The 27,587-nt window shown below is 37.3% G+C and overlaps 1 protein-coding gene across 8 annotated transcripts in view; it reads right to left on the bottom strand.

The window, feature by feature from the left end:
* Positions 1-4,849: 4,849 nt before the first annotated feature.
* CADPS2 (calcium dependent secretion activator 2) overlaps positions 4,850-27,587 on the bottom strand; it is a 577,926-nt gene continuing 555,188 nt past the window's right edge. For all 8 annotated transcript variants that reach the window (XM_074379141.1, XM_039472830.2, XM_074379140.1 and 5 more), the window contains 2 exons: positions 11,966-12,070; positions 4,850-6,761 (listed from right to left, as the gene is read on the bottom strand). In XM_074379141.1, coding sequence (XP_074235242.1) covers positions 6,588-6,761; positions 11,966-12,070 — 279 coding nt within the window. In that variant the 3' untranslated portion in view covers positions 4,850-6,587. The remainder of the gene's footprint in view (positions 6,762-11,965; positions 12,071-27,587) is intronic.

Below are 27,587 nucleotides of genomic sequence, written 5' to 3'. Positions count from 1 at the left end.
TAGACTTCAGGTTAATTACGTGAAAATGTTACAGTAGACACAGGAATATTTGCTATGTATTTTTCACAACATCAAGTACTTTTCTTGTCCTTAGACGTCTGCTATCCCACCTTCAGTACTGTGTGCCCGGGGAGCACTTTATTCTGTAGATTCAGGAATTAACCTTGACAAAAGCTTGTCAAAAAAAAAAAAAAAAAAAATCCCAGTTTGATTAAAGCAGATTTCATTTCTTAAGAAGTGGTTATGTGTTTGTAAAATAATTCAACTTTCCATAGACCATTCTAATTTTAGGGAAGAACACACCTAGTAATCACATGAAGTAGTGAAAGAAACGAGTTCGAATAAATGACAATGAATAAGCTTCTTCAATATAGCAACTTTGAAGTTGTTTTTAAAAATTATTAAAATCATCCAGCAGGCAGGACCTATCGAAAGCCCTACTCTCCCACAATCTACTGGCTCAGTTGGCCTTTTCATGTTTCACTTTCTACTTTTTGAGGTTTAGTCTTGTTAGGTTCTGACCTTTTACTATGTAATTTTTTTTACTGAAACATCTACCTCCCTACCAAAATCTCCTTCCATTACAATTGGTTTTGCTTCCTTGGCATATTAAGGAAATGCCCTACAGTATAAACTTTAGCATTTCTTCAGCATTTAATCAGATCTCCTTTCTTTTAAAGGAGACCCAAAGGAGATGTTATTTGTAGGGAGAGAAGAGAGAGGTAGTGCTAAAGGGGAAAGCAGGGATTTAGAGTAGAAAAGAATTTGGCGTCCACTTCAAATTTTTGCACAGGGAAAAATATTGATGTCATCTATGAGTAGGGGCTCTATAACAACCCTAGGCCAGGGTTATAGGAAGAGTAACTGCCTTGTCTGATGGTTCTTGAAATCAACTCTTCACTTCCTCTTGATGTGAGAATCATTGATCCTAGGGAGAGTCAAGGTAGACAGAGATTGGGGACAAGTCTAGAATAGGGTTATTATTATTATTTTTTTTTTAAAAAAGGCACACAAATATAACCATCTTCACTGTAAAATTGCTAAGTACAGGGAGAGAAAAGACGTCATCATATTGAGTCACTGGGTCTAGGATTCAGAAGCTGCCGCCGGCTACTCTAAAGAAATGACTAGGATGGAGACCACCAGTCGGTTAAAAAAGCGGCTCCAGTCCCAGCTTAATGCCGAGCACCGTCTCTTCCCCCTTCCCGAGTGCTCAGTTCCTACCTCCCCAAGGCCACAGCGAGCTGGACCCCGGGGCCGCCGGGGCGCGCGTCTCCCGTGCCATTGAGGTGTTGGGTTGTGATCCGGGGGCGCGCCCTTGCCCCACCCTGTGCCACCGCGTTGCTCAAGTTTTCCTGGGAGCCTAGTTTTGCAGTCCAGCAATTCCAGGCAGGGCTCGGTGCTGGCTGTCGCCCTAAGCGCCTGCACTCTCTTTTTGCTTCGTTGCAGTAGCTGGGGCCACCTTGAAGCGTGTGGCCCGCTCTGCCTTTCTCTCTCGGTTCCGCTTGCAGTTTGCAAGCGCATCCTTCTGTTGCATTCCTGATTTGGGACGCAGGACATCGTTCTAGGTTTCTCTTAAGCCTTGGAAAATACTAATGAACACCATTTGCATCTGAAATTCCCTTGAACTCAACCTACTGGCTACAGCAGCCGAGGCCTGAGATTCCCGGCTTGCAGACTGGCACCTCCTGGATCATCCCCGTCCCATTTCAGAGCCCCTGACCAATATCATCTCCAAGTGGACTCAGTAACACATCTCCAGCTACCTCCTTTCCCAGCCCGCAGCTCCAGGGGCTGCTGTTAGCGATGCTGGCCCTTTCTGAGACCAGAGTTGGCTTGCTCCTCCCTGTCTCCTCCTCCCATTGGGCTGGCCACATATATAACCAGAGAACGGGACAATTCTAGCCAGTTCACAGACAGTTCAGGGGCTAGGCTGAAGATCCTCAGAGCTGCGTGTGATCCAAAAGGACCCTGTGCCAACCCCAGAGGGAATGGCTGGTGAGATTCGTGGTGCATGTTGGCAGAGGCAAGCCTCCCACGATCTTTCGAATCCATTCATACAGAAAAAGTAGTTGAAATAGTTGGCCGGTCGCGGTGGCTCACGCCTGTAATCCCAGCACTTTGGGAGACCGAGGCGGGAGGATCAAGAGATCAAGAGATATAGATCATCCTGATCGACATGATGAAACCCTGTTTCTACTGAAAATACAAAAATTAGCTGGGCACGATAGCACATGCCTATAATCCCAGCTGCTAGAGAGACTGAGGCAGGAGACTCGCTTGAACCCGGGAGGCGGAGGTTGCAGTGAGCCGAGATCGCGCCACTGCAATCCGGCCTGGGCGATAGAGCGAGACTCTGTCTCTAAATAAATAAATAAAAATAAAAATAAAAATAAAAAATGAAAGAAATAGTTAATAATGGCCACTACTTATGTCTCTAATCCTTCCAGCAACCTTCCTTATGAAGTGCTCATTTTACAGAGAGGTTAAGTAACTTGTCAAAGTCCACAGGGCTCAGATTTGGGGAAGAGATGTAGCTGTTAGTATCTACACTCAGATTTTTCTGACTGCAGGCTCGGGGCTCTGCGGTTGTCCAAGCTGCTGTCAGGTACATCCAAATCTGGGTAGTAAAATCGGAGGTCTTCTTCACTTAGGAAACAGATTAAATTCTTCCCTTAACCCCTCATTTCTCTGTGGCACATGCTCGCACTCCAGTGACTACTCCCTGAAAGCAAATGAGCGGTTGACTCTCTGGTCAACCAGAGAACCCAGGTTCAGAGCTTTGCTCCCGCCTCTACTCTCTTAATATCTTACTCAATGTCACAAAGGAGGACAGCTTAAGGCAGCCCTGCCTCTCATCTTCAGTCCGAAGCTGGGGTAACCCAGAGAAAGGCTCGCCCTGAGCTCCTGCTGGGGCACTTGTTCAGCCACGCGCCTCGCGTGCTTCGCTGCTCTCAATCCCTTCCACGACTGCCGGCTGCCCAGGCCTGTGGACACGACTCCATCTGCAGCAAAGTCGGGGGTGGGCGGGGGAGGCGGGGGGAGGATGGGTCTCGGGTCTTCCTCCAAGGTTACTTCGAGCAGGACTTGAAGGGAAAAGGAGCCGCATTAGCCATTTCGTTTCTCTGCATAGTAAGGGCACAGGGTAGCAGTGTGGGTCGTGGGGGGAACTCTATGTAAAGACTGGATGAGCACCGACCACCAGGAAATCCCATAGGCCAGGCCTCCAACTTCTGCACAAAAGTGGGGTGGATGGCGCGGGGCCGTGGCGGGGGCTTGGAGTTGCTGAGAGCCCAGAGGCGCAGAGCGAAAGCTGCCCGGCTGGGCTGCTACCCCGGTGCGCAGATGCCCCGCAGCGCGTGATCATCTCTCCGGAACATCGATCATCACCTCCCTTTAAGGACCCGGACCCGGAAATTTACATTTTCTGTTTTGGCAATAAGAAATAAAACCGACCAAGCTCTTGCGCTAATCTGCCCCCACGGGTCCTTCCACGCAGGCTGGCGGAGATCAGAAGGCCAGGTCCCTGCTCGGGGGCCCGGGGGGGTCCTGTGAACTCGCCGCGCGCTCCGTCCCCACGCTCACTGTACCCAGCCCCTCTCTGGAGGCAGACCGCGGCAGCGCAAAGGGGCTTCGGGGATCTCCGAGCGCGGCTGAGTGAACTTATTTCCCACTCAAGCGCAGCTTCAAGGAGAGAGTGGACCCTCTCACTGCCGGTGGCTGTGGGCGAAGGGCGGCGCAAGGCCAGGCCAGGCCAGGCTGTGACCCTGGGTGGCGGGATGGCAACACGTAGACGCTTTGCACCGGCGTTTACTGCAAAAGCGGGAACTCCCTTCTAAGAAAGGGACAATGAGCAAGGACTAAAGGGAATTCAAGTGGAAAAATCAGTAAATTCAAGAACGACCCACTGATGGAGCCCAGAGGTTTACATTAAGCTCTGCATGGTTCTTTCCTTTTCCGGGAATAGGCATTATTATTTTTTCTCCCAAGTGTTTGAGGAAATTTTCCTTCTAGACATAATTTAACAAACCGATTCCGGTTGGATGTTAGACGGTGGTAGTTACTATCTCCTGTAACGCTAAGCACACTGTCCAGAGAATGTACCTCTTTGTCCCTTTCCCAAATCATTTAGACTGGTATCGCTATTTCTTTTTAGTTAAAATTAAGTTTCACTTAGAAAATTTTGCAAGAGCTGTTAGGCTTTTGACTAAATTCATTTTCTTAAAAAATAATACTTTGAGAAGAGTAACACCACATAAGACATCCTTTAATAGACAGATGCTTGGGTGTTCATCCTAATAGTTATACACACCAATGAACAATTAAGTAATTTAAAGCACTTTGCAATTAGTTGCAATGTGCAGTTAGTTTGGGGCAAAAACTTAAAAACCACTTTTCATTCTTTTTCAGATACTTTATGATTTTTTCTCATACACCTTTTTATGGCTGAAAGGTTGGTCCTGGAGTTTCTCATAAGGATACCAGTAGCTCCACTACCTGCCTCTGACTGCAATTGCCTTTGCTTTGGAGGCTACTGGGAGTGAAGAGTAGGGATGAGCTTTTAGAAATCTCCTGGGTGTAGAAGGGAAGGAGCAGATAACATAAAAATCTGGAAAGATCCTCAAAGGGGCTGATCAGCCAAGTGGGCCAAGGGGTGGGTTAAACAGGCCAGGTCAGCAGTAAGAACCTCCAGGCCCCAAATACCTTCCCCTGTACCATCTGTTCATTTCTGAATTCCATCAGCTATCATTTCTTAGAGTAAATACACTTTCCTTTAAAGAGGAAGACTTTTAATACAGTTGAGGTCATCAGTCACACTTCAAAACAAAATAGATCCATTATTTGGAGATGAATTATATCAAGGAAATGGAAATTTTATTGAAAGAAAAAGAAGGGTGGGTAATTACCAAGCACAGAGCAATCTGTGGTGGAACAGCAAGCTCGAGGAGGGTGCCATTGGAGAGTTTGGGATAGTGTGACTGCACATTTGAGGGTTTGGAGAAAAGGGTATTCAGTGCGTGGATAGAGAGGAAAAGGAGGGAGAACATTCACAGACAAACAGCCTTTCAGAAGTATTAGTTGGTAGAGTATCTAATCCAGGAAAAAGAAAAAAATTTCCTTGTGCTTGTTATCTTACCCCTAGAGCCCAGAAAATGAGCCAAAACAATGCTAAATAGTAACTGTGGATTAAACAGATTTTTAAGCCTAGTCTAGGTACCTAGTGACCACTTATTACACCATGGGAGAACAAATCTGGAGGTCCACGTTGCTTCATTTCTATAGTTTCAGAACAAACATTTTCATAAATTCAGGGATACCTCCACTTATTTTGCATTAACTGACTTCATTTAAAAATTACTTATTAATACATGCAGTAGCACAATCTGCCAATATATTTTAGGAAATATTACAAAAATAATTCATAGAGCACTTACAAAACATAATACAATTATCTCTCAAAATGCTAGCAAGAAAATATTTTGCGGGAACAACCACTACTAATGCCAAATACTAGTTAACATTACTAATATTACTAATTATTAGTTAACATTGATTACTAATATTAACTAATAATATGTGAGTATGAAATACACATTTCCTCTGCTATGGAAATAAGCTGTCATAGTAATTCTTTTAACAATGTGTGTGCCTATTAGGTACAAAGTACAGTGTTATTATTTTTTTACTCATTTGATTAAAAATAAAATACTACAAAAATACAAGAAACAAAAACACAGAGTCAGATAGTTGGGATGTCTGAAACACTGCAAACATCTTTTACTGCATTTACTCTATATAATTCTAATAAATACAGAAGTAGTTATGACCAAATAGATTTTTATTGCCTGCAAGCTGTTATACTTAGGGAGTAGGAGAATACGGTATCTTGACAGAGGCACACTTGCTACCCCACATCTGGGGATTACTTATGGTTGAAAGAAGAAATGTTGAGAATGGAACAAAGACACAAACCCACTGGAGAATCTAGTCTATTTTTGGGTTTGGCAATCCTTTCAGCCCAGGAATATACCTGTAGGTCAATTCGAAGTACTAAGAACCATGATTAAAGATTTTATATACATCACAACAATGGCAAATTAAGTACAAAACAAACCTGGCACATAAATTATACTCTGTAAGGTACACAACATTTTAACAAGATACGATAGAGTTGGTGCAGTGATTGGAGGTGACTTATCACAATGCTGCATTATGAGAAATATGTATCTCATTTTACACAGAAAACATCATTTTGATGTGATTACAGAAAAATGCTCAAATCTTCTTTTTTAAAAAAGTTCATATTCCAATCATAAGCAGAGCCGAGGTTCATTTTTAGGTCAAGCTACACTAAAGAGGATGCTCTTCTCCAAACAAAACAAAAAACAAAACAAAACAAAACAAAACACAAAAAACTTTGCATTTCCCCTTGTACTCTACATTTGGTTTTATTTTTTAAAGAAATACAAGCATTTTTATTTGGCCTAAACAAGCAATGAATGTAATTACAAGGACAAGGTTAAAAAAATAAAAATAAAAAATAATGTCAACCAAGGTCTTCCTTCCTTCTGCAAAGCTGTGTGTTATCAGCCTTCTTCTTCTTCATCACTGTCTTTCATAGTAATGCCCTGAAGTCCCCCTCCTTCTGAAACAGAGGCTGTGGCCTCCTCTACTGTTAAACGTCTGTGCACGGTATCATAAGTCTTACTGTTCAGTGTTCCTTCCAACACACCCTGCAATCGGAAGTCCCTGTAGGTTTTCTGAAGAAAGAAGATAAAATTTGCTTAGATAACTTAGTTTATATGTACGTAGACAGACATAAAATCAGTTAGCATTTCAAAAATTATCTTGGGAGTCCACTGACAGGTTCATGTGGCTGCCCATGCCAATCACCTTCTTGGTGTATTTCTGGGGAGTAAATGGAATGGCAGACTTTGGCTATTACTATTCAAACAACAATTACTATGAATAGATCAAAATGTTGTGACTATCAGATGAATTTGCTTTCCCCTCAAAACATTACTAATTGCACACAATTTACCTTTTGAATAACCTATAGCAAAAATAAAATAAGTACCTATGTAAGTTTTTAATATAAAGACATTCTTAGTTTTATTTTTTTAATTGAGGGGGCTTTCCTTTAATACTGAAAAATACATTTTATTTTATAAAATACATTAACTTTAGGGGGCAGTTGTGTGGAAGAAGAGGATTAATCCTATTATCGGTAAAAGCAGTTCACATTTTCAGTATTTCAGTGAATTATAAAATTTATTTACATGTACTACTGGGTAAAAATTAGTGTACATCTAAATGTCAGTATGAATTTTGCCCTTTTCTTTTGAAATTCCCTTGGGATGTGAAGTACCAAATTCTGGCATAAAGCTTCCATAGACGGGACAGTAAAACAAGTATTTACTTTTTTTTTTTTTTCTTAAAACAATACATTAAAATTTGGTGTATTATATATCAAAAATAGAATACCATGTTATTGTTTCTATAATGATGTTCAAAACAACAAAACCCAAGAACATTTTTCTGTGGCACTTAAAATATTAATCTATAAAGTTTGCCTTATGTTTACATTGATTGATTGATTAAGATAGGGTCTCACTCTGTTACCCAGGCTGGGAAACAGTAGTGTGATCATTGCTTATTGCAGCTTTGACCTCTCAGGCTGAAGCAATCCTGCCACCTTAGCCTCCTGAGTAGCTGGGACCACAGGTATGTGCCACCATGCTTGGCTAACTTTTAAATTTTCTTTGTAGAGACAAGGTCTTGCCATGCAGCCTAGGCTGCTCTTGAACCCCTGGCCTCCAGTGAGCTTCACATCTCAGCCTCCCAAAGTGCTGGGACTACAGGCCTGAGCCACTGTGCCTGGCCATGTTCATTTTTTTCTTTTTTGAAATGGAGTCTTGCTGTGTCACCCAGGCTGGAGTGCAGTGACACGATCTTGGCTCACTGCAGCCTCCTCAGTTCAAGTGATTCTCCACCTCAGCCTCCCGAGTTCCTGGGATTATAGGCATGTACCACCATGCCCAGCTAAGTTTTGTATTTTTAGTAGAGATGGGGTTTCACCGTGTTGGCCAGACTAATCTCAAGCTCATGACCTCAGGTGATCTGCCCACCTCGGCCTCCCAAAATGTTGGCATTACAGGCATGAGCCACTGTACCCAGCTATGCTCACTTTTTAAAGTGCGATTTTCTTCACATATAATTTTCTGCAACTAAACGTGACTGGTATTTTATTATTGATTTTTAAAGTAGGAGAAAAAGTTCAGAGTTAGTTCAATAGGGAAACAGCAAATGAATATATTTCATTTTGTGGGGTATGATTTTGTCATAATAAGAACATTATAAGTCATAAATTATTATGACTAAGGTGCTCTCTTACACCAAAACTCATGGTAATTTGCATCAGAACCAGTGAGATTACTCTGAAAGGTGTTTTGTCTAGATAATCTGGAAACTGATATACACGGCATTATTACCACAGAGATTTGTGTTTATTTCTATAACTCTTTTGTAATTAGATCAAAACTGTCAAACATATTCATCTACAGATGATGTATCTAATAGAAAGCATTATTGTTCCACTGACAATTATATACTGAGTTTGTGAGTTCAACTTTATTTTATTGGAATGACTTTTCTTTGACTTAGCTTAATTACCAATAAGTTGGCTGGAACAGATTTGAATTGTGGATCTGCGGTTCTGAAGCCTTTCCAATTTATATATAATTAAAACTACTTTCTTACTCAATTAGTAAGCAATAACCAGTTGGGTGAGCTACTAGAGAGACATCCTTGCAATCTCTTTCTCTCTATTTAGAATTCATACAATGTTACTGACACTTGGACATTCTCTGTGGTTTCCACAAAGGTTTGGTTGGCCCTTACTTAAGACAAATGCCTGCCACAGGGTTTTGTTCACTTTTTCTTGCATGTTAACTGCATTTAATGTCATGTGGTCATTATGGAGAACACAAATGTAACAACCATTTTGATTATTTGAGAGTGTTACTTTACCTCTCCTTAAATAAACCATTCTGATGTGAAAACTTAACAAATAATTTCAGTCTTTAATTTTTTGTGTAACTCTTACTGGGATTTGTTTTTTTCTTAGTGGGCAACATGAATGTATCAATTAGTATATAAGTATCTTTGCTTAGGGTAAAGTTGGCTATTATATAAGTTTTGGGCTAGGCACTGTGGCTCACGCCTGTAATCACAGCTCTTAGGGAGGCAGAGGTGGGAGGATAGCTTGGGCCCAGGAGTTCGAGACCTGCCTGGGTGATATATCAAGACCCTGTTCTCCACAAAAAGGAAAAAAACAAAAAGACCAAAAAAAAAAAAGCATATGTAAGTTTGGATGGCATCTAGGTCTTCATGGGCATAGAATAATGGCAATCCCTGTGAGTAGTAAGGACTAGACTGCTAGAGTCAAGTCGTTTGGATCCTGAGTAGGAGACACTACTCTGCTGTACCACTCAGGCCAAGTCTGGGTCATCTGAATGGAAGGAAAGTCTGGTTATGGGTCTTCACAATCTTCTATATGTGTTATTCAATAGCTTCTTAAATTCATTGGGAAGTGATCATTATGAGCAAAACCATGTTAAGTTCTGAAGAAGAATGAATCTATGTATGAAATTACCTAAAGTCTGTTTATATTCAAAGCAGAAAAAAAATTAGAACATTAAATTATTAAATCACTTTGATTTTTATTGTGAAAATAATTTTTAATTATTAAATAGAGCCCTATGACTTGATTAAATGTATCAGCCCAAGAACACATTGGCTGAGACTGGAGACTTGCCTGTAAAAACTAAAGCATGGAAAAATCAAACATATTCATGAAATTTAATTTCATATTTATTGGTCAACTATTGACTATCATTAGGAAAAATATATTAAAAGAAGATATACTCACTGGCTTACAGTACAATAAAAATGTCACTATATAATTCATAAAATTTTTGTTCTTTTATGCTAAAATATTGACTGGTGAGAATACTTATCTATTAGCAAATTTCAAGTATACATTACTAAGTGACACTGTATATCTTGAGTATATAAAAATTTTTACTTTTCAATTATACCTCGATAAAATGGAAAAATTTCACTCTTGCTTGATCTTTAACTATAAAGATGTGTGAATATGAGTAATAACTTTTAAAGAAACAAATTATGGGCTAATATGCAGATTTTTGTTCTAAAAACAAAGAGCTTAATAATCTATCAGCTAACACCAGGTACCTGAATATGTAACTTCTGATATCCTGAACACAGTAGGCATTAGCTTGAAAATATGGTTTATTAGAAGTATAAACAGGTAATCCTAATATTAATCACCATATAGAGTGCAACTGTGTGTGTATATATATATACACACACACACATACATATTTATATTTAGAAGGCAAATATATTATTCTGATTCTCTTTTTCGGAAAAGAATCTTTAAGTCAAAGCTCTTCAAGTCATGTTTATAGAAACAAGAAACAACGGAGAACTAAGCCAATTATAAACCTATCATATTGTCCTTTCAGATTTTTTGTAAAATAAATAACACCAAATAAGAAGTGCTCTGGATCAAAGTTATTTTCTCCATTGATATGTAATGTGTAGCTATACTATTAAAATTTTGTGAGTGGCCATAATTTTACTTTTTATGACTAGTCATAACTGCTATTATTGTGACATTTTAGGTCTGGTTCTATGCTCCAGTAGATTTGCCAATTTCTGACTTTGGAACAGAATTTCCTATTTGTGGACCTAACAAGATTAACAAGCAGGCATAAAGAATTTGTATTCTAATTAGACTGTAGGAACCAAGCGAATAACAAAAATATATTAATGCTGCTAGAAACATCTTTTAATGATGTAACACAGTGGGTCATTGACAACTTTAGCATGTTTTCATGTATTAGAACCATCTGGAGGACTTGTTAATCTATAGATTACTGGGTTCCACCCTTAGAGTTTTTGATTTAGTAAATCTGGGTGTGACCCAAGAATCTGTGGGTCTAACAGGTTCCCAGGTGATGATGATAATCGTAGGTCAGGAATAACACTTTGCAAACTACTGTGTATACTCATATATACACACACATACACATAGATGCATGTATACACATTATGGGTGTGGGTACATATGCACATATGTACTACTAATAAATGGTACTAAAATGGAAGTAAAGACCTTCTGTTTAAATAGGTGATTCTCAATAGCTTAGAGTTATGTTTTCTGCCATAAGGTGAAATTTATGTCCCAATTTTAAGAAAAGGTTACACTTGGGGTAAATTTTGTGCTTCCACCAGAATTTTTAAAGTGTGAAAAATTTTGCAAAATATATTAAAGATCTTACACAGTAAATATAGCATGTAAGTTATTAGCTTCTCTCCTGAAGAGCTAAAGTCAAAATGGCCTTGCTGAACTTAAGTGACATAGATGCCAGTAGTTTTGGATGGTCTCCAACACTCCAACTGATTACCTTTCACATATAAGAAGAGGTATGCTTCCAGAAGAATTTGGGCAATGACAATGTATTACTTTTGTACCAGCATATAATAAAATAACAAAGACTCTCATTATTCTTCCGGCAAATATAGTTCAAAAGTCCTCACAATGATATATGATCCTAATATGAAGGACATGTATTGCAAGAAAACATTTATATGCTTAAGAAAATAAACATAAAATTACGGTGAACCTACTTCATTCAGGTAACTGTGTATATAATCTCGAACTGTGATTATTTGCTAGCAAACATTTATTAGTGTAAAAAAGATAAATTTATGTTTATTTAGTAATCTAACTAAAAATGGAAGTAAACAGGAGCACATCATTGCTAATAAGCGATGCTTTTTAGTTTCATCAAATACAGCTTTCTTGTATGTCAGTATCTTGCCATTATTCCTTATAGCTTGGTCGGTAATTCATATCTAAATACATTTTGTTTACCTTCACAATCTTGATGAGCGTCTTCAGCTGGTAAATATGGAGCTGGAGGTCTAGTCTATCAGTCAACCACAGGCAAATGACTTTTATGGAACTGCTGTACCATTGCTGGAAAGAAGAATTAGGGCACAGGGGAGGAGAAAAAAAAAAAAAAAAGAGAAAACAACCTCTGCAGTATTCATTTAACAGATTCGGTAATGAGGGGGTAATGAAACACTCTGAAATGACCACAGATCAGCACTTGAAGTCAATAATGCTATAATTTCCTGTTAACAGAATTGTATGCTTTGCTAGAAATTTTGTTAAGTTGACCTAGGCTGTTCTTTAAACGAATTAACATTATAGTCTTTCAGCTGTAACATATCATGGAAACAGTGTTTTTGCACTTTGCAGCCTAGTGGCTTGCTTTGTAATTTGTAGGCAACAATGGATCCTAAATACATGTCATAGGACTGAATGGGCAGCCAAGCAGCAAGAAAAAAGAGGTAAATTATTTTCAAAGGTAAATTTTCTATTAGCCTACATGTTAAGTAACAATCAAAACAAAGATGTGTTATGCTATAAGTCATGCAGTCAATATCTAAAAACTACATTTTAAAGGAGCAATGGCAAAAAAAAAAAAAAAGAAAGAAATCAACAACTTTCTAAACAGTAATCCTCAATTACACCTTTATCAGTTAAGCATTTACCAAGCTCTTTTAAAACCACCCAAAATAAGGATTTATTGATATCTTAGGAGGGAACATTATCAAGATTGGATTCTTGTAAGAATCACAAAATAGCTATCAGTTGACCAAATTATGAATGAAGAGGATGTGTTTCATTTTGTGTTTTTGGAGGGTCCATAAATTTTCTGTTTATTACAAACCTCTTGAGAGAAAAATTGAAATTCTTCTTTAATGCAATTTTCTGCTCCTATGTCTGTCAGTCTAGTAAAAAAAATTGTTCCTATTTTCAAAAAAAAAAATCTGCCATTACAGATGACATTTTTAAGGGATACAGTGATTCAGAGCTAGGTAGATAACACTCTAAGAATAATGCTACTCATTCAGATAACAGTGAGAAATATCAATGTCCACTCAGCATTTAGGAAATGACAAAAGAATTTTTGAAAAACAGGAGATTTTTGTGCCTTGCATGCATACACAAACATAGTGACAGTCCAGATCACATATGTGTGTGTATAGGTTCTTAAGAATTTAAACATGGAAAAACAAATTTAGAAGAATATTTTCTCAATATAATAAAACAGTAAATTCAATTTTTAAAATAAATTTTCAGGGATCCAAGTCTGAAATTCATCTGGATTTATATTTAACAATATTGTTCCAATACAATTTAGTTTAATAAGAAATGGTACTTTAAGTAAAAATAAGAAATAAATTTTATATTTTACCATGCTTTTTTCTATTGTTAGTATAATGAACATATAATGCACACCATAAGTTAATTTAAATGGATAACGATTTACTAAATAATAACAATCAAATGGACAAATAAAAGCTTGAAGTTTTTAAAATGTGAGATGAACTATGATTTCTTAAAAAATATATTATTCCTGTACCTAATATTGGTCCTTCCTAATGATTACCTTCTTAATATTCAGGACATCTAAAAATTTCAGCAATAAGTTTTATAAAACAAGACACCCATTCTCCAAAATTCTCAAAAAAGTAAACTTCTAGTAAATTCAATACTTTTGCTGGTACGTTAAATCTCAAAATCTTTTATTGAAATAAAATTCTATACTTGTTTCAAATTATTTATAGCTTCAGCTTCTTTATTTCTATTTTAATACAGGTAAACACTCACAAGGATTGGTGATATTGAATGAGTACCTTCAATTTAGGCCCTTCCCCCACACCACACTCTAGATAATTTGAAAGTGAAAATATTGTCATAATGGAAGTGGTTCTTAAACATTATAGTCATTTTGCAATGGCTAGTAAATATTTCTTTTTTTGTTGAATTTTTTTCCTTTTTTTCAACTGCTTTAAAGCTACTGCTTTAGCAAAAAAATGGTTTTTCTTTCTTCTTTTTGTGGTTCATTCAACTCCTGTAAGGGAATGCATTACTCAAATCATTTTCCTGAGATATCTCTTTTAAAGCAAAAATAGAAGAAAGCATATGTATTTTACGAAGTATATAGCATAACATACTACTCACTCTGTTAGACTGTGCAGTTACCGTGTTCAAGGTAAGTTGTACAAATTTGAGGGAAATGAGAAAACTTTCTTATAATTACTCTATATGCATCTGTATGTTTTTAAAAATCCTTATATAATTTAAAATTAATTTCCCCTTTCTCATTACATATAATGAGACTTATCAACTGATAATTGAAAAGACATAAACCATTTATATATAACTTATTTAATACAATGCCAAAATGATAATTTTAGTGAAAAAGAATTTGGGAGTGAAATGATCTAAAGTTTACTGTAAAAACAGAAAAAGAGAACTATTATTAAGTAAAAGGTTTAAGCTACTTTATCATCATCTTACTTTGAAGGTCAATAAATCATTCTATAAGCAAAAGCCTCTAGGAAAAAATATTCTATCAAATAAGAATGTTTATTTTTTATTCCTAAGTCAAAGCATCTTCAAGAGGCATTTTAGCTAAACAAAGCAAATGACTAAGGAAAAGCAGTAACTTAGCTCAGAATATCTGCTGCCACTAAGAACAGGCTAACAACAACAAAAATCCCACTGACTACTTTCTTTTATACAGTAAAACACACACACACACACACACCCCTCAAACAAACAAACAAACAAACAAAGCCACCAAAGAGAAACCTCTAGCACTTTCTTATTTCTGGTGCTGGAATTAATATGTCGTTATTTTGAGTACTGAATATGGTAGGTCCCATTTTCTCACACTGAGAAAAAGGTCAAAGGTAGGTTCTCTTCATTCCTCAACCCCCTCCACCAAACCAAACCAAACCAAACCAAATGAAAAATTGGAAAAGCGTGAATGTGCAGTAAAGTCTGCATGTTAGAAAGTGTCTTTTTCACTTTGGAAAAGTTAATTTTATAAAACAACTTGGTTGACCATTCACTTTTCCCTTCAGGGGATGCAAAGGAAGGGTAGCACGGAAGGTATGGGTATGGCATTACTGCTTTATTCTTTGCCTCGGTCTACACAGGAATAAAGCAGTAAGTGTATATTTTACAATTTTTTTCTACATCAATCCATGACAGCAGCCTACTGCTTTAGCAAAAATATGGTTTTTTCTTTCTTCTTTTTGTGGTTCATTCAACTCCTGTAAGGGCATGTGTTATTCACTTCATTTTCTTGAGATATCTTTTAAAGCAAAAATAGAAGAAAAGGAAAGGCTAGGGTTGACTCTGTGAGACCCCTGTATTTATTCACACTTATTGTGCATGACTGTAGACTGGTAAATCATATTAGCAGCCCGTCTCCCCATCAAGCTGCTACTTGCTTTCCAGCCCTGGGAAGGTTCAACAAATCAACAGGAGCACGGAAAACAGAACATCAGTCTAATCTAGTGTTTAAGGTGAAGTTTTCAAACCCAATCTAAGAAGATCTTTAGAGCAAGCAACAAGCTGAAGGGCTCAGAAGGTGGTATTGACAATGAAAGAGTGTTGAAATATTGAGAAGCGCAGCACTTGTGCATTTTTAATAACAAGAGGGTCAACAAGGACACAGCTCCCTCAGTGCCAGGAGTTGCCACTGACTATGGAAATTGCCACACTAGGGCTATAAACGCTTGCAGTTCATCAGCTTTCTTAAACAGTTCATCAGCTTTCTTAAACACCCTGAACCCCCTCAGTGGACCTTTAGTCTTGAATTAACAAACCAAAGCAATGAAAGAGGGTGCAGTCTGAATGGCTGGCATTGATCCCCAACTGTGTCAGCACTGCTACAGGCCCTGAAAAACTCTTTCCATTGTCAATAGAAATTGACAAACCTCCTCTCCTAAATAGTGCAGCTGAGCCGGGCGGGATCCACGCAGCTGTAAAGGGCTCTGCTCTTGGGGCCGGGGAGCACTAACAATAGAACAAGCATGAGCTCTTTGTCAGTCCCAGACTCGGCAATTTTCTAACAAGGATTAAAGTTGTTTCTCCGCAGAGCTGGTGAAAAGAGATTTAGCAACATACCGTGCTTTCTTCATGCAAGTTAAAGAGAAGTAGTTAAGGAATTTCATTATTCTGTTGACTAGTGGAAATACAAAACAAATATATTAAATATGCACAACTCTCCTTTTTGCCTAATTTATAACATTTTGAGGATGATTAAATTAAATGTAACATGCATCGCCTGGAAATAAGCACTTCACCTTTATTTTGGAAGTTTTATTTTTAAAAAGTCCAGCTGCTTGCCACCTGGAATGAGGTCTCAATACATACTAATGCACAATGCCTGTAGACCCTCCAAGGCTGATATTCCTAAATCTGAATCACAAGACCACATAGGGTTTATATATCACGGCTGCTTCAAGCAAATGATTTTTGTCAGAATGCGGCTTCTAATGATGATGGCAAGGTAAAAATAGCTGCTTTGGTAGGGCACAAATCTGTAACATATTTTCTACTCAAGTGTTTAGCTTTTTATTGATTATGAATTGGTACAACTAGATGATGTATTTTTATTCTTCTCCAGCTATGCTTGTCTCAATAGGTGACAAAGAAAGGAAAAGAAAAAGAACCAAAGAACCAGCATATTTTAGTGAATTAAGATATGAAATGGCTAAATTTCCACATTATGTATTTCTTTTTTTTTTTTTCAAAAGAATTTGTATGTTTGAAAAGAGTTGAGTCATTGTGTTAAAATGAAATAATGCCTAGAAACTCTCACCTTAGGAAATGTGTACCTTTTAAACGTAAAGTTAAATAAAAGAACAAACAATATTTTTTAAATGCTGGAAGGCTTTGATAAATTTGATACATATGAGCCATCCTTTAGGATCATTTAGTAGTTTTAAAGAGCAACAAAATATTTAGAAACATGAATGCACTACAATTTCACCAGTATATTAAAAAGTAAATATGAATGCTTCATTATAACATTGAGTGTTCATTTTGTCAACAGTACATTGATTTAATAATGCAACTAAATTTGTGGCTCTGTTTCACTTACTTCCCATTTCTAAACACTAAAATGCAAATGTTATATTAATGGTAAATTTAATCTAATAATGTCAAGGGTTTTCCACCCTGTTCAAGGCATCCCACGGAAATTATCATACCTGGTTCCATAAAACCAGACCCACAAGCACAAGCATTTTGCAGGTTTTAAGTGTGAATGTTTTCCTGGCTTGGAATAGAAGTAAGGGCTATATTTAAGGAAAACTGAAACCAGCCTATTACGGTTAAAAATACAGGAAGTGTTGAACCCAGCCTACACCAATCAACATTCCCAGCTCGATCCAGAGGCACTCACGGTGAGGGAAGAGAAGAGACTTGCATCTGGACATGGCAGCTGTGGGCTGACTGTCAACCCACCAGAGAAGAACACAAATGCAGACCCCGTGAGGGTAGGCAGTGCTAGCTCGTCTTACGCTACTATTTGCTTGATTGAGCCTGTTAGGCACTTTCTCTATGCCTCAGCTTTCTCATCTGTAATATGTGGGGTAGATTATATGAATCTAGCTTTAAACTACTAAGATTTGAATGCTCTGTAGAAATACTGCGAGTTTAAATATGCCTTAGAGGAAAAGGCATGATGGGCTTGTGATTCTTGTAAAAATGAATGGAAGAGAAAAACCCAAATGTCATTCTGTTTTTATATGTCGCTTCAATACAGCTTTATTTTTCAGAAATAATCATCTAGAGTTCTAGAACTTTCTATTGTCTGTTATGCTTTTAATGTATTCATCTTGCCTCTTAATGTACAGACATAAAAACGAAGCAATAAAGTATACTGAGGAATGAGATTTAAAAAGACCTGTGAATTACAGATACTGTTTTTTATTAGTATTATTTTTATAAATTCTAATTATTAAGGCATCTGATACTTATTTTATCCTCCATAGGAAGTTCAAGTGATTTAATTAAAATTTGATTTAGGCTGGTACAGTGGCTGACACTCGTAATCCCAGCACTTTGGGAGGCAGAGGTGAGTGGATAACTTGAGGCCTGAAGTTGGGGACCAGCCTGGCCAACATGGCGAAACGCTATCTATATTAAAAATAGAAAAAAAAATTAGCTGGTGTGGTGACATGTTCCTGTAATCCCAGCTACTTGGGAAGCTGAGGCAGGAGAATCACTTGAACCTGGGAGGCAGAGGTTGCAGTGAGCTGAGATCGCACCAGTGCACTCCAGCCTGGGAAAAATTATTTAATTCTTACGACAACCTTGATGAAGTGGGTGTACTTATTCCTATTTTGCTTATCTGGAAACTGAGTTTATACAGGTACAAAACTTAGTTTAGATTAAGCTATTTACTTATTCAAGTTTATACAACAAGTATGATTTAAGTGGTAGGGTAAAGATTTATATTTTATATTTATGCTCCAGAGTCTGTTCTCATAACTCCTGTGTTATTTCACTTCTCTTTAGAACGACATCTGGATTTCTGTTTTGTCAATAACAACTTTGATTCTTAAGAGCAGTTTGGTACTTCTAGCAGAAAACTAGGAAAAGCATCGTTACCATTCTTGGTCCTTACTGACAGTCACTACAACATAGAATTGTGCACAAATAGAGAAGATGCCTATTAATTATTTCCAAAAAAGCCCATTCCATTTTTTTTGCAAGTTGAAGCAATCCACATTTCTAAAGATTAAACATATCTGTAAATACGATAATGTAGTATACAATGTAAATAAATTCTCTGAAGAATCATACTCCCAATTAGGATAACCAGTCAAATGATTATTATGTATTACATCTCATATATCTCTTAAGATTCATTTTTAAGTGCTGTATACCATAATGATTAAAAACATTGGAAAATATTTGTTCTACTGTAGCAAAACAATGCAATGTGGAAAGAAGATCCTTGGTTCATCCATAAGGGAACTCTATATACATGTGACTTTCTTCATCATCTTTTTATTTATTTATTTTATCTTTTTAATCAGAACAGAGAATTATGTGATTCATGCTTTTTCTTTTTTTCTCATGTTGAATAAAGTCATATTTAGGGCAATTTTCATTTTTTAACTCCATCAGGAAGTTTGCAAATTAAGAGTATCAAGTCTATTAAAGAATAAAAAATGTAAAAAGTGCTAACATGGGGAAGGCTGGTATATAATAGGTGCATAATAAATGCTTGTCGAATGCTGAAAAAACTTCACTATCTTTGGAGTTCCATAATTCCTCATACGTGAATATAATAACTGAGATATTTCCAGATGAATCAGATCTTCTTCAGTTATATAACAATAAGTTCAAATAACAGGACAATTTCCATAAATTAGGAGCTGCACAAGCTCTTTTCAGTTCACAACTACTTCCAAAATTCCCCTCATTCCCAAAATACCCTTTATTCCAAAATGTCCTCAAAGTAATATACTACCTCCTTCTTCACACTACATGAAAAGTATTTTAAAAATACTGTTCTTTATTATCAAGTAGGCAAGTGCCTCTGTATGTTTATTCTGTGGCTCCTTTCCTAGTACTAAAAAGACTAGTAATTATGAAGTGAAAATTTCAGACAATCAGTTGTTCTCCCCTCCCTTCCTTAGTGGCCTTGATGTAATGCATACTGGTTTGGCTCATCTTTGAGTGAAGTGACTGGTTAATGGTTTGGCTCATTGATAAATCCAGTTATAATGGTGTGTGTACTAGTCTGGGGTGCAGACATCACCTTTAGGAATGATTCGTTTGGGCAGTGTAACATTTTCATCTGGTTAACTTATTTTGAAAATATATAAAATTTTGGTAAATATTACATTTTAAATCAATAATGTAGGATTTTTTATGAAAGTATATTGGACACCTGGAACTGCTATTAACTGCTACAATTTAGTCTTGAGATAAAACTCATGCCTGAGAGTAAACTGTTAGCAGGTCTTCTGCTTCAGTTTCCTTATAAAAATGGGAAACATTCCAAAATCTTTTATTAAGAGTATCCTAAGGATGGGAGTAGACAGCTATCTTTCTGTCTCTGAGTCATGGTGTACCCCCATAGGAACCATTTTCAGCAAACTGACGCATCTGAAGCTGTGACACATGCTAGGCTTCTCTATACCTTTGGTTTCTGTGCATGCCCATTCCTCTGTCTGGACTTTATTCCCAACTACATCCCCGCTGGCCAGATTCGTGTTAGCCTGACTCAGCTCAACCATTCATTATCTCTGCTTTTTAGCCAATACGATCTCTTACTAGGTACAATTAGGGGCTCACCTATTTTCTGCTCCTAGAACTCTACAGAGGTGTCTATAAAAGTGTTGCACAATGTAGTTTATGTCTCATTCAATCAGCTGTGAGTATACACAAGGCATTAACTAAATCGTACTTGTATTGCTATCTCCAGCCCTTAGTAGAATGTCTGGCACAGAACATGCATTCAATTTTCATGAAAGGACTGTATGCATTTAAATATTTGTAAATTTAAAATTTTATATATATATAAATGATATATATATATATATATATATATATATATATATATATATATGATAGTACACAGGTAGCTTTTCAACAAAGGACAGAGGAAAAGCAGAGCCAGATTCATTGTTGACTTGAATCACATATTTCATTAATAGAAAAATAATTTAATACATGTTAAAGCTGTAGAAATCACTGAAAAGTAAACAGTTGCATTTGGCCAAAAAATTTCAGAACAGGACTCAAACGGTACTTAAAATGTGGCAGTCTAATTTTATTTTAGGTGATAAATGAAATAAAAGAGAAAGTACTATACATTGATAAACTTCCGTATCTATGTGCATATATGAGAATCCATACTCTCTCTCTCTCTCTCTCTCTCTTTCTCTCGCTCTCTCTCAAAGCTCTGCTAACATGAGGAGTTCAGATGTTGATGTACTCAGCCCTCCAGAGGCTGTCCCTCAAGCAGGGAGCTGCTGCTCTAGCACATGCTCAGGTCTACTGGTACCCATTCTGAGGCTGTCGGACGTATTAGGAGGCATGGCTGGCTGTGCTGCCTGTGTATTTTCACTACTAAGTGACATGTCTGGGTGCCTTCTATGCTTGTTGGCTTTGTGAGCTGTTTTTAAAGAAAGGCAGAAAAATATTGTTGCTGTGGAAATGGTGACTTCTGTCTGCAGGGATAGGAGAGCCTGTCTGGGAGCTGATATAAGCCTGGCTTTTGAGCTAAGAACCCAGGAAGAATAGAGAGCAGGAGTGTGCTCTTATCTCCTAGTCAGGTCAATTGATGCAGGCACTAGAACTGGATACAAACTTTGTGTTGGCTGTAAACTTTTAGCAAGTTTACAATCATCCATTTGAAGCAGAGGGAGAAAGAAAGAAATAATTTAATAGATAATTACTAGTATCTATTTTGAAACATTATTGACTTTTAGTTCACCAGAGTGCTTCCATTAAAAAAAAATTGTGGATAGCTATTCTGTAGATGATAAAGTAAAATATTTTATGTGGAAATAAAAAATTTTCAAAAATACCCTTGCCCTTGGGGCAAGGACTTGGTCTGCCTTGTTTAATACTGTATTCCCAGCTTCTATCAAAGTGTGTTTGATAAATACAGGTTAAACGTTTGATAGGTTCAATGAATAAATAATTAATCGGAGGGGTTTCAACTTTCTATTCTCACTAGATTCCTACTGAGTCACTGTGACATAAATAACCATCTCTTTGGGCAAAGCCAAGGCCTAATGTCGTAATCTCAACATTCCTCACCAATTTTTACACATAGTAATTGAATGATGAGTTTGTTTTCTAGATCTTACAATGTAAAACATCAACAGAATGGATATTCTACATCAATAAACATGTACTTTTACTGCCTCAAAGATAAATACTCTACATCAATAAATTTATACATTTATTGCCTATCCTTTTATTGTTTTTGAGATGGAATCTTGCTCTGTCACCAAGGCTGGAGTGCAGTGACATGGTCTCAGATTACTACAATCTCCTCCGCCTCCCAGGATCAAGCAATTCTCCTGCCTCAGACTCCCGAGTAGCTGAGACTACAGGTGTGTGCTCTCACACCCAGCGAATTTTTGTATTTTTAGTAGAGACGGGGTTTCAGCATGTTGGCCAGGCTGATCTTGAGCAGCTGACCTCAGGTTATTGCCTATCTTTAAGATATGTAGCAACTGAGAGAAAAGTCAACAAAAACAACTATAGGGAATATATGGAACTAAAGGTAAAGAGATCAGTAGAGCAAAAGTATAGGAAAGTTATATATTAAAATGAATAAATAGAAGGCTTGAAAGAATCTTGTTCAGCCACATTCAAATAGTGCATCCTATTCTTGACTCTAAATCCTAAGCATGAGAGAGAACACTTTGAGAAGTTTCAAAGGACAGCCACAAAGATGATTAAAGGGCTAGAAAATAGGCCTATGAAGTGAAGTTAAACAAATAGGGATTATTTATCCTGGAGTAGACAAGTATGACAGGTACCTTAATAACAGTCTTCATATTTAGGAAGGATTATCCTTAGAGGATGCTGGCTACCTGCCTTTTGTTCTCCACTGAGGCAAAAAAGGAGAAATGGGTTTAAAAATCAGCATGAAGAATGTAGGTGAGGTAGGAGTGAGAACTTTTTTTTACCCAAACGAAATATTTTATCCATATTATGATAGCAAAATTTAGATGATGTGTTATCTAGGGCTGGCTAAGCTCAGGAAATTGAGGGCTCTCTCTTAGAGGTTAGGTGTTTATAAGAAAGTTTAAAATTATTTTATATAGTCTCCTGCCAATGCATTCAAGAATCACATGTAAGGATGGTTTTGCTTTTTTCTTACACAGATTTAGTTTTTCTTTACTTGGATTTATTCAGCATTGGTGACCTGGCTGCCACTACTGTACCCACTTGTGAATGGTGCTGACCTTGCAGAAGGCGTGGTTCAGAGAAGGAATACAAAAAGCCAGCACAGAAAATGGCTTTAAAGCCACACATGCCATTTGTTTAAGAAGTTAGGAGGGAAGGGATGGAGAGTAGCAGCTATCTGTTCTATGAAAACATTGCAGTGCTCAACCAATAGAAATGCTGGTCTCAGGGGAAGCCTGGGCATTCCCATTAACAAGGCACCAGTGACCAGTTGAAGTGCAAGCATACAAAGTCACAGCTCTACACAGAGAGGTCAGAATTTCTAGACCATCTTAAAGATGAAAGATACATGAAAGCATGCTAACTAACTTTCAAAATGCTCAACATGTTCCTTATAATCAATTCAATAGTCATTTGTAAAATCAGTAGAGAATGTTCTAATTTCTTCAGTGACTTAAGCCTTTGTTACTGGCTCAGGTGGATAAATGCGAATGTACATTTATGCAATTGGTGTTTAGAAAAATTTGTCCGTGAAAATGAAAGTTGTGACACCTTCCATTTATAAAAGACAGTTTTACCATTGTTAAGAGAGCTTAGGTGATCAACTTTTTATTTATTTTTTCCTTTTCAAGCAAAAACGTCTGGTCAGTTTGCATCTGGAATTTCCTTTTTTTTAAATTCTGAGCACAATTAAAGGTAAGTTAAGGCTCTGGTGGAAATCTAAAGAGCATCAGCAAATCTGAGCACTGCTCAGCTTTTGAATTGCTTTTCTACTTCTCAGTTCTTTTAAATGGTTTTCTATGGCAGGAACATTTTTCTTAATTAGTCACAGCTAATTAGTGTTCTGGCATAGACAAGTAATCAGAAATGTCAGAGCTGCAAGGCTACATCTCCCTAATCCTTTGATAATAATTTAGCCTCCTGGGAGGGCCCCAAGCTGTGGTAAGTAGTGACTGACAATAAGGCAAAATTAGGTGGGCAGCAGACCATTAGGATAGAAAAATAAAAAGCACTACCAAATCCTGCTGAGCACCATCAGGCAACTAACTGCACTGCCAGATGAGGTGCCTGTTTAAGCCTGTGTTGTTAATTAGCTGATTCTACCAGACCTGCCACATATGTCCAGGTGCCTCATGCAAAGATGTGTATTTCTGGGAATGTGCCAAATGACAATTGTGTTCCACGATCACATTTCAAGAATCTAACCAAGAAGCCCACATATTTCTTGAAGATTCTTTTAAATTTTCAAAGAAATAAGATCAACAAGCTACAATACACTTTCTGGTTGAGTTTCTTTTAGGCAATTAGGCATGCTTATCTCAAGTTTCTCAGGTTTTAATTCACCAACAGCTCTGATTCAAATGACAGCCTTTGGGCTCTCTGAACTGCGTCTGGACTTGCCAAAGCTATTTTGGCATACACCATACATCAAAAGTTGATCCTTTTATAAATCCTTACACTTACAAATAATAACTTAACATTACAATGAGGATTATTGACTCAAATGAACCAGACTGCTGTAATTTGAGAGCAGAGGTTTTAAAGCGAAACAAACTTTAAGGGAAAAAATAAAAGGCTGAGGAGCAGCTCTGTATGGCATCTACTGAGGCAGAGAAGACAATATAGGAACAGGCTTGACTATGACTATCTTAAAAGAGATCAAGCAACTTCAGTGTGAGTCCAAATACCACAGGTAAACCAAAGCAGAAATAGATATACAATGAAACACAATAATGACAACAGCTGAAAAACAACATGTTAAAAGCAGCTAAGTAACAGTGCTACAATATGTGAGATGAACGAGACACTGCTCCTATCACGTATATAACCAAAAGATTAGTCAAACCTTTTAATGTACCTTTAGTACACAAGCTACCTCATTGTATACTAAAGGCAATAATAAATTACCTCAAGAAATAAATTACCTCGGCCGAGCTCAGTGGCTCACGCCTGAAATCCCAGCATTTTGTGAGGCCAAGATGGGTGGACTGCCTAAGCTCAGGAGTTCAAGACCACCCTGGGCAACATGGTGAAACCCTGTTTCCACTAAAAAATAAAACATTAGCCAGGCATGGAGGTGCACGCCTGTGGTCCCAGCTACTTGGGAGGCTGAGGCAGGAGAACTGCTTGAGCCTGGGAGGCAGAGGTTGCAGTGAGCTGAGATTGCACCACTGCACTCTAGCTGGGGCTACAGAGTGAAACTCTGTCTCAAAAAATAAATAAATAAATAAATAAAAATAAATTACCTCAAACAGCCTCAAGTACATAACTGAACTCATATCATACATCCCTTTCTTCTGATGGAAAAGGAAAAGAATGGCTATGACACAGGAATAATACTAGTATTTGAGTGTTGACAGGAAAATCATGGTTGGGCATAGTAGTACAAGAGTTAATGATTTATATTTGAGTACGTTTATATAAAAATAAAACCAAAACAAATATACTCTAATGGGAATCTATGCTAATTTATGAAAACTATATAACAACTATACAGTTATTTGAAAGTGAAAAATAACTGAAAAGAAGACAACTGCTATTTTAAGACTGACATTCATGTATAAGAAAGTTTCCAATTTTTCTTTTTGAGACAGGGTCTTGCTCTGTGGCCTAGACTGGAGTACAGTGGTGTGGTTATAGCTCACGGCAGCTGCAAACTCCTGGACTTCATTGATCCTCTTGCCTTAGCCTCCCAAGTAGCTAGGACTATAGGAACACACTCTCATGATAGGCCAATTAAAAACAATAATTTATTTTGTGTAGAAACAAGGTCTTGCTATGTTGCCCAGGCTGTTCTTGAACTCCTAGACTTAAGTGATCATCCCATGTTGGCCTCTCAAAGTGTTGAGATTTCAGACATTAGCCACCCTGCCCACCTAGAATACTTTTATAATACTGTAGTATTATAAGAAATGCAAGAAGGCAAAGATGGTCTTCCATCTCAATTAGTTCCAGGCTGCATTCCTAGTAAGCATGCTGATTACATACACAAAGAAACTCACTCAAATAATATGATTGAAAAAGTACATTATCAGCTCTAAATACATACAACCAAGTGTATTGTGAAATTGCTATTTAATGGTCATTCTTATGCATGTTTTATTGACTTCAACTATTCTTGGGAAATCAACATAGTAATAAACAATCTTTAAATACATTAAGAATAGCAGTGTTGTTCTTACCAAGAATGAGTAAATTCTCACATCAAAAAATTTGGGCATTGATGTGAAACACTAACTCAAAAGTTCTGGGCAGGCTGGGTGCTGTGGCTCATCTCTGTAATCTCAGCCCTTTGGGAGGTGGAGGCGTGTAAATCACCTGAGGTTAGGAGTTCAAGACTAGCCTGGCCAACACAGTGAAACTCTATTTCTACTAAAAATACAAAAATTAGCCAGGTGTAGTGGTACATGCCTATAGTCCCAGCTACTTTGGAGGCTGAGGCAAGAGAATTGTTTGAACCTGGGAAGCGGAGGTTGCAGTGAGCTGGGATTGTGCCATTGTACTCCAGCCTGGGTGACAGGAGCGAAACTCTAACCAAAAAAAAAAAAAAAAATGTTCTGGACGTTTCCCCCTTTTAAAAAATTTGGGAGTCCAGAGACGAACAAGAGCATGCAAGTGCAAAATCAGTTTCATTTTGAGAAGCACATTTATTTATAATATTTTCATTATTTCCTTTTTATCTTACATTAGTAGGCTGCTGAATCCATTTATATGGTATAGGTCAATTTTATTCAAAATGTTTAATTTAGAGTTTCTTTACTAGAAAGTAGGCATTCTTTTCACAGAAAGTCCTGGGAAATTAGTCCTTATAAAACACTATTTGGATGAATATAACTGATTAACTATCATTTAAAGAATTACTTTAAATTTTACAAGACATCATAACATTAACATAATCTTGTGGAGATGAAACTCCTCCACAATTAAACATTTAATCAATTTATAACAAAGAGCATGTTTAATCTGCATGATTTGCCAATTAAATACTATACTCTGATGTGTCTTCAGCAACATGAGACCTAAAATGAGATAGTTTCCAAGGGATTCAAGCTAGGCAGTGCCCAATAAATGCACAATAGTTTAGAGAGTTAGGTAGGTATAGTGTCTGTCTTGGAAAATAAGATGTGTCAATTGCCTCTACATTTCAACATTTTTGGACCTTAGAAAATGACAACAAAAGTACTGTTGTGGTCATTACTACAGATGTCAGTTTTGACTTCTGAAAGTAGTGATACTTTCCAGCCCAGAGAACCAAAGCTCTGGAGAAATGTACCAGCACCTCTCCTGACACATGGACACCCGTGACTTGTGCTACATGTTCTAAATCATGAGAGAGTGATCAGCCACTCTGCCTGGGAAGAAACATAGGAGGCATTAAAAGTGGAATTGAAGGATTATAAAATCTTTGTCATACTTTTTATATGGAGATTAGGCTGAAGGTGGTTTTGATTTCATAAAAATTTTTAAAAGACTGCTGACAATGATGGTTTATGTGTTAAAAAAAAGGACACGGGGTAAGAGAGAGAGCCTACAAAGCAGAAAAAAACTTTCTTTTGATATATCCATGATCTTTCCTACTACAGGATAACTTCTTTAGGTTTTTCTTACCCAGTCAGTCATTGTTTTAAAATTAAAAAAGTAAATGTAATATATAGATTGTAAATTTAGTATGTGCCTCAGTGGCCACATGAGAGGCAGGGATACCCTCTGTTTAAAACATCCTGGTCACCCAGAA

This window comes from Saimiri boliviensis, chromosome 10, assembly GCF_048565385.1.
Source record: "Saimiri boliviensis isolate mSaiBol1 chromosome 10, mSaiBol1.pri, whole genome shotgun sequence".
In the NCBI taxonomy this organism is placed as follows: domain Eukaryota; kingdom Metazoa; phylum Chordata; class Mammalia; order Primates; family Cebidae; genus Saimiri; species Saimiri boliviensis.
Note: the sequence above shows the minus strand (reverse complement) of the source record. Positions and strands in the feature narration are given on the sequence as shown.